This window comes from Acipenser ruthenus, chromosome 1, assembly GCF_902713425.1.
Source record: "Acipenser ruthenus chromosome 1, fAciRut3.2 maternal haplotype, whole genome shotgun sequence".
Taxonomy (NCBI): domain Eukaryota; kingdom Metazoa; phylum Chordata; class Actinopteri; order Acipenseriformes; family Acipenseridae; genus Acipenser; species Acipenser ruthenus.
In genome coordinates this window covers 23,901,595-23,914,894 of record NC_081189.1, presented here as the reverse complement: position 1 = coordinate 23,914,894, position 13,300 = coordinate 23,901,595, and the positions used below count along the sequence as shown (strand labels likewise).

Sequence of the window (13,300 nt, the reverse complement as noted above, 5' to 3'; positions counted from 1 at the left end):
CTGACATTTTCAGTTAGTTATAATGGAAAAAATATTTTTTTTGTGTATACCAAAACAAGTAGAAAGTGTCAACTATTTAAAAGAAATGCTATTTACAAAATAGTATGCACTATTTTTTATTTTAAATACGCTGCTTGCATCCTATTTTCTATAATTTACTCCTTAGCAACGTTTTACAACTATATGCTTTTCTTAAGACCACTAACATTCCAACAGCATTTTGTATAGCGAAACAGGTTTGATCTCACTTTATTTGTAACTGAAACACTACAGGACATACTTCATGCCCCAACCTACCCTAAATGTTTATGCAGTCAGAATCCCATAAATGAAATTTATAATTAAAGTTCGGGAGGAGGGTCAGACACCAATCTCCGCATCACCAAATTGAATCATTCAATTTACACATTAGCTAATTTAAATTGTTAGCACTATAAATACCCTCTTCACTTATCTCTCAGTTGCGTTTTGATTTCATCGTAACCCACCACCTCCCCATCTCCACCTTTCTTAATAACAGTTTTTATGTTTTATCAAATGGGGGTCTCAGCCTCGTCCAGTTGGCCAGGCAGCGAACCCTCAAACCAAGTTAGGTTTGATGCCAAATGAATGTGTATATACAGCATACTTTTCTGTTAAATCGCATACTCCGCATTTTCTACAATAAATATTTGTACTAAAACATTTTGTGATTGGTGTTTGTCCCGAACTACTGAATTATGTTTAAGTTTATATTCAAATATAACTATCTGTGTTCTGTCTACCACTGTCTTCAATAGTTTTTATTCATTCTACAGAATTCTGAATGGTTTACTTGCAGCTTCATTTACAGGCACACAAGACCTCCTATCTGTGTACAAGTAGCTCCTATAAATTTGATATTTAAACCACGTGGTAAAAAAAGAGGTAATAATCATTTTCTGAAAAAAAAGTTAAATCATGAGAAACTGCATATTTGAGTGGGTAAGTCTTGCAAACTTCACTGAAATACTAGACTCACGCCTTTTCAGATTAGTCATGGATTTTGTGGTATCTTACAGTCTATTATTAACCCCTAAATCTAGTGTTGCCTCATCCTGTCTGTTTTTAGCTTGCCTCATCTTTCCCATCCCACCCACCTCCCCAATACCGCACTACAGTACCTGTGGAGCTCGGAGTTAAAATTAGACAGTGACTGTTGACCTCAAACGACAGATCTGCAACTTATGATTAATTCTGTTGAGTAGCTGAAAACAAATCCAAGTCAAACAGACTATTATGTAAATTTCTGGTTTTCAGAGATGCTTTCAAATATATCTTTAAATACAAAAGTGCACAGTGCTCAAAAGCACGTGCACAGCACAGTCTGCCCGCAAGCACCATCAGTTACATCCTCTTTTCACTACAGCAGCAACACAATACCAGTACATTAAACAGTACATTTTCTGTCTGAGTATGACCTGATTCCATCTGAGGTTGTGTTTTTTTTTTTTTTTTTTGGGGGGGGGAAGGGGGGATTGTACCACAGAGGTGGAAACCCATTGCCATAAATGGGAATTATATGTTGAATCTTTAGATCTGAAAGTAGTAAGCTTTGATATTTAAGCAGTGAGATTTTAGTTCTATCAGAGCTAGTCTGACAGACTATCGGCTTGAAATATATAAAATAGGCAAATTGCTACTGTGTACACCATGTGAAGATTTTGATAAAGTAACTCATGTGGCCCCATGCACTAGCTTTGAACTTTTTTTTATCAAAGAAATGCCAATGTAATTTGCCTTATCATGCCAATAATTCGTATTTTTGTGTATCTATTTTCTGTCTCTTTAAATCGGTTTGTGTGGCACACAGAGCACTCTTATTCCATCAACACCACATCCATTTCAAATGACTATTACCCTGTGAAATATTGTTTGCTGCGATTGCTCTTACTAAGCATTTAGGAATACATTGTCAGGGTTGGAAGCCAGAAAAAGGGATTTTTTATTGGCCTACTATGAAAAAGGATGTTATAGTAATTTAAGTGCCTTTGCTTTTAGTTATGCACATTTATGTGCAATTTATGGTTTGATTCTTAATGTTTCACAAGATTTAATAGTGGTGCTCTGGCTAAGCAGATCAAGACAAGACAAAAGCTGATTGGTAAGACAGTTGGCTTAAAATGCATGACACAAATCAACAGTGAAAATAAATTCCAATATCTGAAAAGGTCTGGATGCATTGGATGTCACTGCTCAGTACATAGTAGTCTAATATGAAACCGGCAAATAATACAACAGTATGATTCACCTCTCATTGGAAATTATAAGACACAAAAGTGACCCAGTTAAAAAAATATAGCAGAATATGCTGTCAAAATAATAGTAACCCTTATTATAAAAAACAGAATTTGACATTAACACTGTAGTGCACGGTGGGATTCAGGATTATTTGGTTAGAAAATGTTTTTTGGACTGTGCACGTGAATCTTCTATCTAGGGAATAACCTGGGTCATTATTCAATGGGTGGGTGGGACACAGTAAAAGGCTGCAGACATCTGCCATTTCACATGAGGAGTGGCATTTCTTGAAACATTGCGTGCCAATTTATTAGGTGCCGGGCGAGTGGGTGGGGTGTAATTAAAATTGACAGGGGTTGCAAGTGTGTCCCACATCTCTTGCACATTCAAAATGTAAAGAGGAACATGCCTATTTGATTATATTGTTCGCCACAAAGTTTGCACAAAAGGCATTAGAAACTGCAGTAGATTCCCCTAATCTTGACATATAGATGAGTAATGCAAGTTATTTTGAATTGTGTACAAATGCACTACTTTGTGTCTTAATGTCTAGATGTTATAAAAAAACAGGAAGACATGATTAGCCACAAAATGCTATTTTTAACAAGTAGGTGCATGATGAAAGATTCTTTGTTGCACTTTTTTTTTACAGAAGAAATGCCCTGTAAATGGGACATCCCCTTGAGCCCAAACAGAATACCGCTAAATTAATCTGAAAAGCAAGTAGAACTTGTACAGACATGGAGCGATAATTATACTGATTCAACAATGTGTTCACTCAAAACTTAAAACTGAGCTGATCCAAAATGATGTTGCCAAAATACCACGATAGGGGATCTAGGTGGTGAAGTGGGATAATTAGCAAGCCACTCATTCTTTTCACCTGGTTTAGGTCACTCAAGGTGAGATGAGTTTGGTGGCCACAGCTTAACCCCCAGTGGACATTAGCTCAAATCACACCACACAATTACTGTGGTTGACTGTATCTGCTAGACAATGGTGCTCAAATAGTGCCATTGTCCTTCACGTTTCATGAAAATGTACCATCTTTAAATATTCTAACATCGTCTTTCCTCAAGAGAGGTTCACAGGTTGCTTGATCAGTTCATGAATAATGCAAGTAAAAATTGTGCACCAAAGACCTAATGAAACTTGGCATGTAGCTACATCCGTACTACCTCCCACATTTCACTGTTAACTGTTTTTTAACCACCCGATACTTCTGACATAAATCAAATCTATTTACGTCCAATGTGTACCCGATGGGAATAACTACAAATAAAATAGTACAAGTACAAGAATATCATGTATCCTACTGTACTACTATTGAGCAAACTTATATCATGTATCCTACTGCAGTACTAATGACCAAACTTATATCATGCATCCAACTGCAGTACTAATGACCAAACTTATATCATGCATCCGACTGTACTACTATTGAGCAAACTTATATCATGCATCCTACTGCAGTACTAATGACCAAACTTATATCATGCATCCTACTGTACTACTATTGAGCAAACTTATATCATGTATCCAACTGCAGTACTAATGACCAAACTTATATCATGCATCCTACTGTACTACTATTGAGCAAACTTATATCATGTATCCTACTGTAGTACTATTGAGCAAACTTATATCATGCATCCTACTGTACTACTATTGAGCAAACTTATATCATGTATCCAACTGCAGTACTAATGACCAAACTTATATCATGCATCCGACTGTACTACTATTGAGCAAACTTATATCATGCATCCTACTGCAGTACTAATGACCAAACTTATATCATGCATCCTACTGTACTACTATTGAGCAAACTTATATCATGCATCCTACTGTACTACTATTGAGCAAACTTATATCATGCATCCTACTGCAGTACTAATGACCAAACTTATATCATGCATCCTACTGTACTACTATTGAGCAAACTTATATCATGTATCCAACTGCAGTACTAATGACCAAACTTATATCATGCATCCTACTGTACTACTATTGAGCAAACTTATATCATGTATCCAACTGCAGTACTAATGACCAAACTTATATCATGCATCCTACTGTACTACTATTGAGCAAACTTATATCATGTATCCAACTGCAGTACTAATGACCAAACTTATATCATGCATCCTACTGTACTACTATTGAGCAAACTTATATCATGTATCCTACTGTAGTACTATTGACCAAACTTATATCATGTATCCTACTGTACTACTATTGAGCAAACTTATATCATGCATCCTACTGTACTACTATTGAGCAAACTTATATCATGCATCCTACTGTACTACTATTGACCAAACTTATATCATGTATCCTACTGTAGTACTATTGACCAAACTTATATCATGCATCCTACTGTACTACTATTGAGCAAACTTATATCATGCATCCTACTGTAGTACTATTGACCAAACTTATATCATGCATCCTACTGTACTACTATTGAGCAAACTTATATCATGTATCCTACTGTAGTACTATTGACCAAACTTATATCATGCATCCTACTGTACTACTATTGAGCAAACTTATATCATGCATCCTACTGTACTACTATTGAGCAAATTTATATCATGTATCCTACTGTAGTAGTATTCACCAAACTTCCTGTTCTGATCTTGGATTTTAACACTGCTCTTAAAGACTTTTCCCCCCCAAGAATTTTGGGCTGAGTAGACTCCCAGAATAATGAGTAAAAGATTTACCACTGAAAAGTAATAACTCCTCACAAAACGATTATGTGATGGAACTTCTAATTCAAAACATTGACGTTCACATTAACATTATTATGAACAAGTCTCCAGCCTGAACACAGTCCAAAATAAATGTTTTAATTAAATCACACTTCTACAAATTTGAATTATTTATTAATGCAATGATATATATATATATATATATATATATATATATATATATATATATATATATATATATATATATATATATAATCATGTTACACTGGGTACCAAAACGACATAACCACGTATAACATGTTTTTGAATTAATATTTGGTACATATGGTTAATGGATATATAAATACATTATGCATAATTCGTCGTTTAAATTATAAACGCTTACATTCAACTTTAAATGGGTTGTTACATGGAAATAAGCATGTTACTGTACGTTCAATGCAGAACGAAGAACACAACAACAGTCAATTGTATTTGTACTAATGGAAAATCCTCTATTTTATTAACCTTCCACTTCAGTTTAAATAACTCCCCTGCCCAAGGTTTGTAAAACGGAGTTCCACTTCAATTGAACGGAGCAGGCATTCACACAGGCACATGCATTTTCGCTGATGTTCGAACAGTACAGTGCAAACCCGATGCTGACAGCACTCAATCCAGTTGTTATTATTCACTGTATCGAAGCTTTTAAAAATTACATCATTTATCTATAACGCTACTGAATAAAAGTTGTATTCTTACAGATGTATGTCAATTTCAACTGTTGGAATAAAGCCATTATTATGATTGCTTACCTTTTCAGTCCCCCTTTGCTCAAAGCATGTGCCAAAATAACTATTTCTTGAGATGACTAGAAATAATCAGACTCTTGAAGTAACAAATGTTCTCAATGACTGCTGTAACTCGGATTCAGCGCTTCTTCAAACTCCTCAATTCACTAAGCTAGCTGCCAGTGTAACTGAGTCAGACAGGCCCCCAGCTGTTGAAGTGAATGACATCACGCAGGACCCAATCGACTCGATGCGGGGAAGCAGGATCACCACCAGTGAGCAAACAGTGTGGGGCGGGTCTAAATTTGAGCCTGGTCTTATTGTACCTCCTAGTGGATGATCATGGATAATCATCTACTTACTGTATTACAGTAAATGCGAGCCACTTAATCCCCGCTGGTGAACAAAATATCCTGCGATTAACGGCAAATTGTGATACACTGCCTCCTGTGGTAAGAGTGTGTCTTCACATAACACCATGCTGGTTGGCTACAATATGTCCTATGAAATGTAAATTGTACGTATTGTCAGTATTGCGTTACTACAGTATTACATGCAAGTTATTTTTTATAAATAATAATTATTTATTTATTCATTCATTCATAAAATGTGTATCACTTGTGCACAGTTTTTTTCGTGTTCATGAAATCTGATGAATGGTCAGAAATGGAAACTGAAGGTCTTTCCACAAAGCAGGTATTCCCCATTGTACTGAGCATCCCTCAAGCCTGACAGATGAATCACTTTCTCTCTAGTCCTTGGCTTGTCTTTGTTCTTCTTGTTTTGAGGTCTGTGAAGGTGCTTAGCAACCATTTTATTAAATTGTGTTCTGATGTGGACTGAAATGAGATCATCTGCCCTTCACTACATTAGGATATGTCAATATATCAACAACATGATAGTTCAGGCTTTTCAGCTTGCAACCCAATGAATTCTGGTACATTTTACCTGTCTCAGGTACCATTCTTACCTTTAAGAGAAGCAGGACTACGCTGACCAGAATGCATTGGGTTGTGAGTTGAAAAGCCTGAACTATCCCAAACTGTCCCGCTGAACACAGAGCCATATGATCACCTTACATTATGTAGTAGTTTTTGAAGCTTTTAGAACATGTTAAAAACACGCCCCAGGATATCCACTAGAGGGAGCCTTGACTACCTTCAGCATGGCAGAGACGTAACTTCTGTTTTTGTGTCTTCAGTGGTTAGATGGCATTGTGATTGAAGCTGATATGATTCTATAATTTGTTTCAAACAAATAGAAGAACTCATTCAGGAAGATACTGCTCTTACCGACCATATAAATTAAAAAAACAAACAAACAAAAAAAAACAACGATATGCCAAAAGGAGCAAACTGTTCCGTATAGAAAAATGGGGGCCTTTACATTACAACACATCACTGCTCTTTTTGCTTTAATATCTTAATATGAGGCTGTGTGGTCCAGTGGTTAAAGAAAAGTCCTTGTAACCAGGAGGTCCCTGGTTCAAATTCAGGCTCACACACTGTGACCTTGAGCAAGTCACTTAACCTCCTTGTGCTCCGTCTTTGGGTGAGACTTTGACCCTGCAGCTGATGCATAGTCTCTGTAAGTTGCCTTGGATAAAGGCGTCTGCTAAATAAACTAATAATAATATAAAACACTCAACTGGGAAACAACAAAAACAAAAACAAATCTGGTACTATACTAGGTAAAAGAAAGTTCTTTGTTTGCTTACATTCCCTTACAGAAAACTTGTCATGCCTCCTAGGTCATGTGATCTCAGCAGTGTCTTCTATTGTAGGTCAAAGAATGTTACCAGCTGCAAAACCAGTAACAGTCATTAGGGGAAGCAGTCAATTAGCTACTCACAGAAAAGAAGGCTGAGAAGAGGTGGGCAAAGTTTCATTCTCCAGGTGAAATTATCACAAAAGCAAGGCCTGCATCCAATATTTCTTTAACTAGGGTAGTAACAGATATCATTTAAAAATGAAAGTTGATCTAACATGTTTGCTAAAACATAGATTTATTTCATAACTACACATTGAGACCTGTATAGAGAATAGATGTGCACAGCTGAAAAATGTGTAAAATGATTTTGTTAGCTACAATCACGTTACCACTTTCAACATAATATTTAACAAAAGGGTTTCCTGACATTTCCAGGATTTTGTCACAGTTGATTTGGTCTTTCCTTTTCTTCTATACTTTCAAGCTTCTTCATAAGGGTGTGCGTTTGAACTTTATGCATCATCAGAAACTGTCCATTTAAATGAAAGACTGGGATGTCATACTTGTATCTTTCATACCACACTGTGTTCTCTGGCAGAGTGATGTCCACTTCTTGCAAGACAAACTTGAAGTACAAAACAAAACAAAAAAAGTATTTATTGTCTGTAGCACTATTCAGTGTCAAAGTAACCTACTATGATCATAAGAAATGTTGAGAATAACAAGAGCTTGTCTCCTGCTAACACACAATGAACACCAAAGCAGTAAATTGGGCCAAAAAGCGATTCTTATCTTCTGTTTTGAACTTGCGTTCTTGCTCTACTCTCTATGCCTAGTTTAAAATAAGGAACTATTCCACCAAGTATTTTATAAACTTTAAATTAATAAGGACAGGAAAGTCATAAATAATAATGGCATTTAAGTAACCTGAAACCTACTCTTCTAGAAGACTCACTGGGGTAAATCTAATTGATCTGAACTGCTGCGGATCACAGTAACAGCACTGTTTAAACCATTAGCAAAGGCCCAAGGTTATGAAAATCAAACATCCAACAGTGCGTCTAACCTTTTTAAATCTGAAAGAATATGAAAAAAAAATATCTCTGGAATGTTCATTTTTGAATAATTTTAAATGGCAGCAGTATTTAGATGTACTACAGGTTAGGTCAATTGAGTAGATCTCATTGAATCTAAAGCACACCTTTAATTGGTAACTTCAGTCACCATTTGGGTGTTTTTATATTCATTGTGGACATTTCAATTGTTCTACACTTAACTGCACTCCTTCATCTGGCAGTCATAATTCTGAAGGACAGAATGGGCTGAATTGCTCTGTTTTTAAGATGAAATTGTGAAGTTCACCCATGGGTTGTTGTTTGGTTTGTCTCGAGAGGGTGAGATTTTCTACAGCTACTATGATCAAATTATTGGTAACACAACACAAATAAAATGTAATCCCAGATTGTAACACTGTGTGATTAGGACTCATTATATAACCGCTGCTATGACTGACACACAGCAGATGTCACAGCCAGTTAGCATGTCAATACAGGCCTTTTTCATCTTCTTCGTGATTTTACACTCTAAGTGACTATTAGTATTATTAGCAACATTTTGTGAATGTGTGTAATCAATACATACCCTGTGTTTATATGGCTCAAGAACCTCCTTTGCTTCATCACAAAGCGGACAAGGATACTGAAAGAAAGATTAAGAGATTAAATACATAAATACAATACTTCCAGTAACATTTTAAATCAAAACAGTATTACGAACCCATTTCTCTTGACTCTGTAGAAGCAATTGTTGTATTAAGATTTATTGTACATTTAAATAAAGTTTTTTGTTTCATAGATACAGTACTGGCCATTATTAACAAAGAGATCTTTCTTTATTGCCATTCTACAGTACAGTGTTTCTCTTTTAAAAAAAATACAATTCTTTCAAAATATTTTTAAATATCGATATAAATGAGTGACTTCAGTTTTAAAATTCAGATCAACAGTAAGAAACATTGTACATCTTTCCTGCAAAACAGAATGCTCTTCAATGCTTACATTACCTTGGTGAACAAGGTTAAGACAGGTAAATGCTTTGCTGTTGACAGTCTTCGGAGCCACAAAGCGCTGCTTTTTACCTGTCCAAGGGTATTCAGCATAAGCCTATACATTGTGATTCTGTAAAGAAATGCACACAGAACATTTTATTTGCTTTATTTTATAGTAAATGCTTTGACACTAATTAAGAGCACATTTACTTGGTTCTAGTGCAATTAATATGGTGTGAAGGTTGGCATCATACAGCAACTAAGCTTTCAGATTTAAATTAAGATTTAAATTTAAGGTTTGGGGTCTATTTTAATTATCTTAACAGTATATCGAATACAGAAACCATTACACTTGCAAACCACTCTGTATTTTAAATTGTATTTAGCAGTGTTAACAAGGGACTCAGTATATCCCCTCAATAAAACACCTACAGTACAGGTTTAATATAGACTTCAGCTGTGCAGAGCGTAACCAATAACCTGTCCTACCAATTGAAACAGCACTGTGAGTGGGCTGCCAGTTCAAGTTTCAGAAGCTAAAGGTTCCTGAGAGTGTATGTGTCCTGAACGTGTGCAATGACATGATTATAAGCAAGTACACTGAAACACTTAGTAAATGTAGTATTTTGGACCTCTATTTAAACAATTCACACTGGTTGTAGGGAACACATAAACCCATTTGCGAAGTGATGTTGAGGTTTTTTGTTCTTATCTCAATTGACTTGTACCTAAAACATCAAATATATTTTTGCAGGGATGAGAGTAAAGGCCTTATAAACTGAATTTCACGGGTAACCAATAAAATATCCCTACAGGTACTCCATGTTTGTCCTGCAAGAGCTGTTCAGGGCCAAACAAGAAACATACATTATGAACTTTAGCTGTGAACGGGTTAACTACAGAGCATACGTATATACAGCATCTTGCTCATTTATTAGCACCATTGGCCGGTTGCACTGGGGTTAGTCTCCGTTGTTGCAGACGACTGCATAGAAAATTATATCATGTTTATCAATAAATGTAAACAATACCCCGGTTTGCGTAGACTGACCATAACCACGCATTAGTTAGATCGCACATACTGTATATTTTTTAATAATTTAACTACGTCTTTCGGTCTTTAAAATAATCTCCTGTAATTTTACACTGATTTTATTTTTCACTTTCTGAGATCTGCACTGCAGACTAATAGTCTATACATTTTGTTTTTTCAAAAACACATACAGTATGTAAGACACTGAAATGTTAAAGCACACTGATAAACAAGTTAAACCTCTCCGCACATTCACTAACAGGATCTAGAAATTCTTACATGACCGTCCCAGGAAGACCGGTGAAATGACGGAAGATCAATCCACAAATTCAACGAACTCAATTGGTCGAACGTATAGCTCTGTCTGTTCTTCATTGGTTTACAGACTATTCAATTGCTGTCAATCACAAAATACTACTTGCCTTTAGGACTCACGTGTACAGCACTAAAAGCAGGGTTCTCAAACTGGGGACAGTCTGGGATCGTGTAACATAAATATTACGGGCTGTTGTGCATGGCAGTGGATCTATAAAATCATACCAATGATGCTCTGCTTGTTGTAAAAATTGACATATGTAATAAAAAAAATAATGAACTGAAAGGTTCAATTTTATCATAACATGTTCTGTTCTGCATTTTGTTGAATTACGCATTGTACATTTGCATTCAATTTTAAACATTACTTTAGACAAAAAGATTAAATTCCATAATGCATTTGGATGTTAGAAAAACCACGAACATAATCTTAAATGTATACCACGGTGTGGTAGGTTCCAATAAACATTTATTTAACGAACAGTCACTTTAATGTTATGTTGAAAGAATATCCTTAACATTACTATGACAGGATGGTCGATGGTGAGGCAGATACATTCAGGACTTCATGCTCTTTAAAAGGGAAGACTCAGCTTTTCTGGTACAGATAAAAACACATACAAAAAGACTTGTTAGTGCTGGCACAGGTTACAATAATTGGGCTTTCTGTAGCATTGGATTAACCTGGATTATTTAGCCACATTGCTGAATTTTTAGACAAAGCATTCTGTCATGTGATCTATGTGTGAACTCTGGGGAGATCAGTCCTCGCAAGCACATCGCAAGTACGTGGAAGTCACAGAGCTTTAATGAAATGGGCCCCAGAGCAGTGGGACTGCACAGTAAAAACCAAGCGATACAAACAACAGAGTACAATATAGCTAGCCACGCCACAACTGTGCTCTCACTCTGCAGTTACAGTGTAGTTATACTGCAGCTAACTATAGTTTATTTTGATAAACTGCTGATAAATAATAATGTTATTCCATGTACAAGTTTGAAAATGAAAAAAAATATTACTGTCACAGAGAAAAATAATATATATATGTATTTTTTTATAGTTTTTCTCTTTTCATTTTACTGTTGTTTCCTCTTGGGGATTATCTGGCAGATGTATAAAGCTCTACCTGACAGATTTAATGAACACGACCTGGTAATAAAGTCTCAATTTAACAATGTTGAGACAAGAATACTAATGCACTTCAACACCTGGTCATTACAATGAGCTTGTTACAATCTTTTCTCAAGGGTTTCTGAATATGTACCTAATTATAACAGCAAGACATGGTTAGGTCAGGAAATCAATAGCATTTATTGTATAGCCTTAAGTAGACATATTACTCTCTTAGAAGAACATTTAGGTGCCTAAAAGAACCACAGGGTAAAGGTGTCTTCAAGAGGTTCTTAAGGTTAAGGTTCTTTCAACCGAGGGTCAAACATTTAATAATCTGTTGAGATATCCCACACAGACAAAATATTGAACCATAGAAATGAAGAGTGACAAAGCTAGCGATCTCTACCTGAATGAACCACTTTTCATTGTATTATTATTATTTGTATTCCCATCCTCAGAATAATGAGAGTCGTATAATGTTCGGGAAGTGCAGATCTTCTATGTACTCTATCAAATTACGTTTATATGGAAGTAACAAAGTGGCACTAAAAAGGAAAGGAAAGCAAATGCAGGAATGGCTTTAACAGACGTTTAAAGCAGTACAGTCAAATAATGCATTTTTCATGTAAGTCACATTCTGCATTGTTGAACACAATACATCCTCATGTGCTTTGTTGAACTCACTTGCAATTTATTTATTCGTTATTGGAGAATTCCAAAAACATACTGTATTTGCTGCATGACAACTTTTAAGTGAACTAGGCTGCCACCCACAGGATATTTGTAAACATTGCATCTGAATGCACTTAAGTCTTAGGCCCATATATTTCACACTTCCATTTTATTTGCACAGCCTTATATCTGTAAAGGGAATCCCTGCCTTGCGGAACATTTTTTGAAAGTTTCAATTAGAAGGACAAGGACATGAAGTAAGTGGATAATGTTTGTAATGCAATTGTCTCTCATGATAAACAAGCATACAGTATAAAGAGATACAGTATACGTTTCTAAATCTTTATGTCACTTTCGTCAGCAAGTATCAGAATTTGTATTTATGTAATATGTTTGGGTATAATATATCCTTAAATAATATGTCCTTAATATACCTTAATTTAGCAATTTATGGTCCTATGTTATTGCATTATGCGTTTGAAATGTAAGGAGCGACATCTTTCCAAAACAGAATTAACAACAACAGATTAACAGATACATTAATTTTACTATGTGCGTAACACCAGTGATACACAACTGAACACAAGAACCATAGAAATCAAAATGCCTCTGTAGATTAGTTTTTCATAGAGTTGGTCCGTAGGAATATCTTAGCATTGATTG

General features: G+C 35.6%; 2 protein-coding genes across 2 annotated transcripts in view; both read right to left on the bottom strand.

Annotated features, from left to right (window-relative positions):
* LOC117417943 (E3 ubiquitin-protein ligase MARCHF3) overlaps positions 1-6,031 on the bottom strand; it is a 42,639-nt gene extending 36,608 nt beyond the window's left edge. Inside the window, exon 1 of the mRNA XM_034924648.2 lies at positions 5,771-6,031. The gene's annotated coding sequence lies outside the window, so the exon portion shown is untranslated. The remainder of the gene's footprint in view (positions 1-5,770) is intronic.
* A 1,703-nt stretch (positions 6,032-7,734) lies between these two features.
* On the bottom strand, positions 7,735-10,887 carry LOC117418066 (glutaredoxin-like protein C5orf63 homolog). Its single transcript, XM_059022366.1, has 4 exons — positions 10,816-10,887; positions 9,519-9,633; positions 9,098-9,154; positions 7,735-8,081 (listed from the first exon to the last, which is right to left on the bottom strand). The coding sequence occupies exons 2-4, from the start codon at positions 9,624-9,626 to the stop codon at positions 7,899-7,901; spliced, it is 348 nt and encodes a 115-aa protein (XP_058878349.1). The 5' UTR covers positions 9,627-9,633; positions 10,816-10,887; the 3' UTR covers positions 7,735-7,898.
* Positions 10,888-13,300: the final 2,413 nt, after the last annotated feature.

What these genes read in the sequence shown, in the direction of transcription:
- LOC117418066 (XM_059022366.1), bottom strand. Translation starts at nt 9,626, where the DNA reads ATGTATAGGCTTATGCTGAATACCCTTGGACAGGTAAAAAGCAGCGCT. An exon ending in TCTTAACCTTGTTCACCAAG is followed by an intron (nt 9,155 to 9,518) that starts GTAATGTAAGCA and finishes TCTTTCTTTCAG; the next exon opens with TATCCTTGTCCGCTTTGTGA. An exon ending in TTGAGCCATATAAACACAGG is followed by an intron (nt 8,082 to 9,097) that starts GTATGTATTGAT and finishes TTGTACTTCAAG; the next exon opens with TTTGTCTTGCAAGAAGTGGA.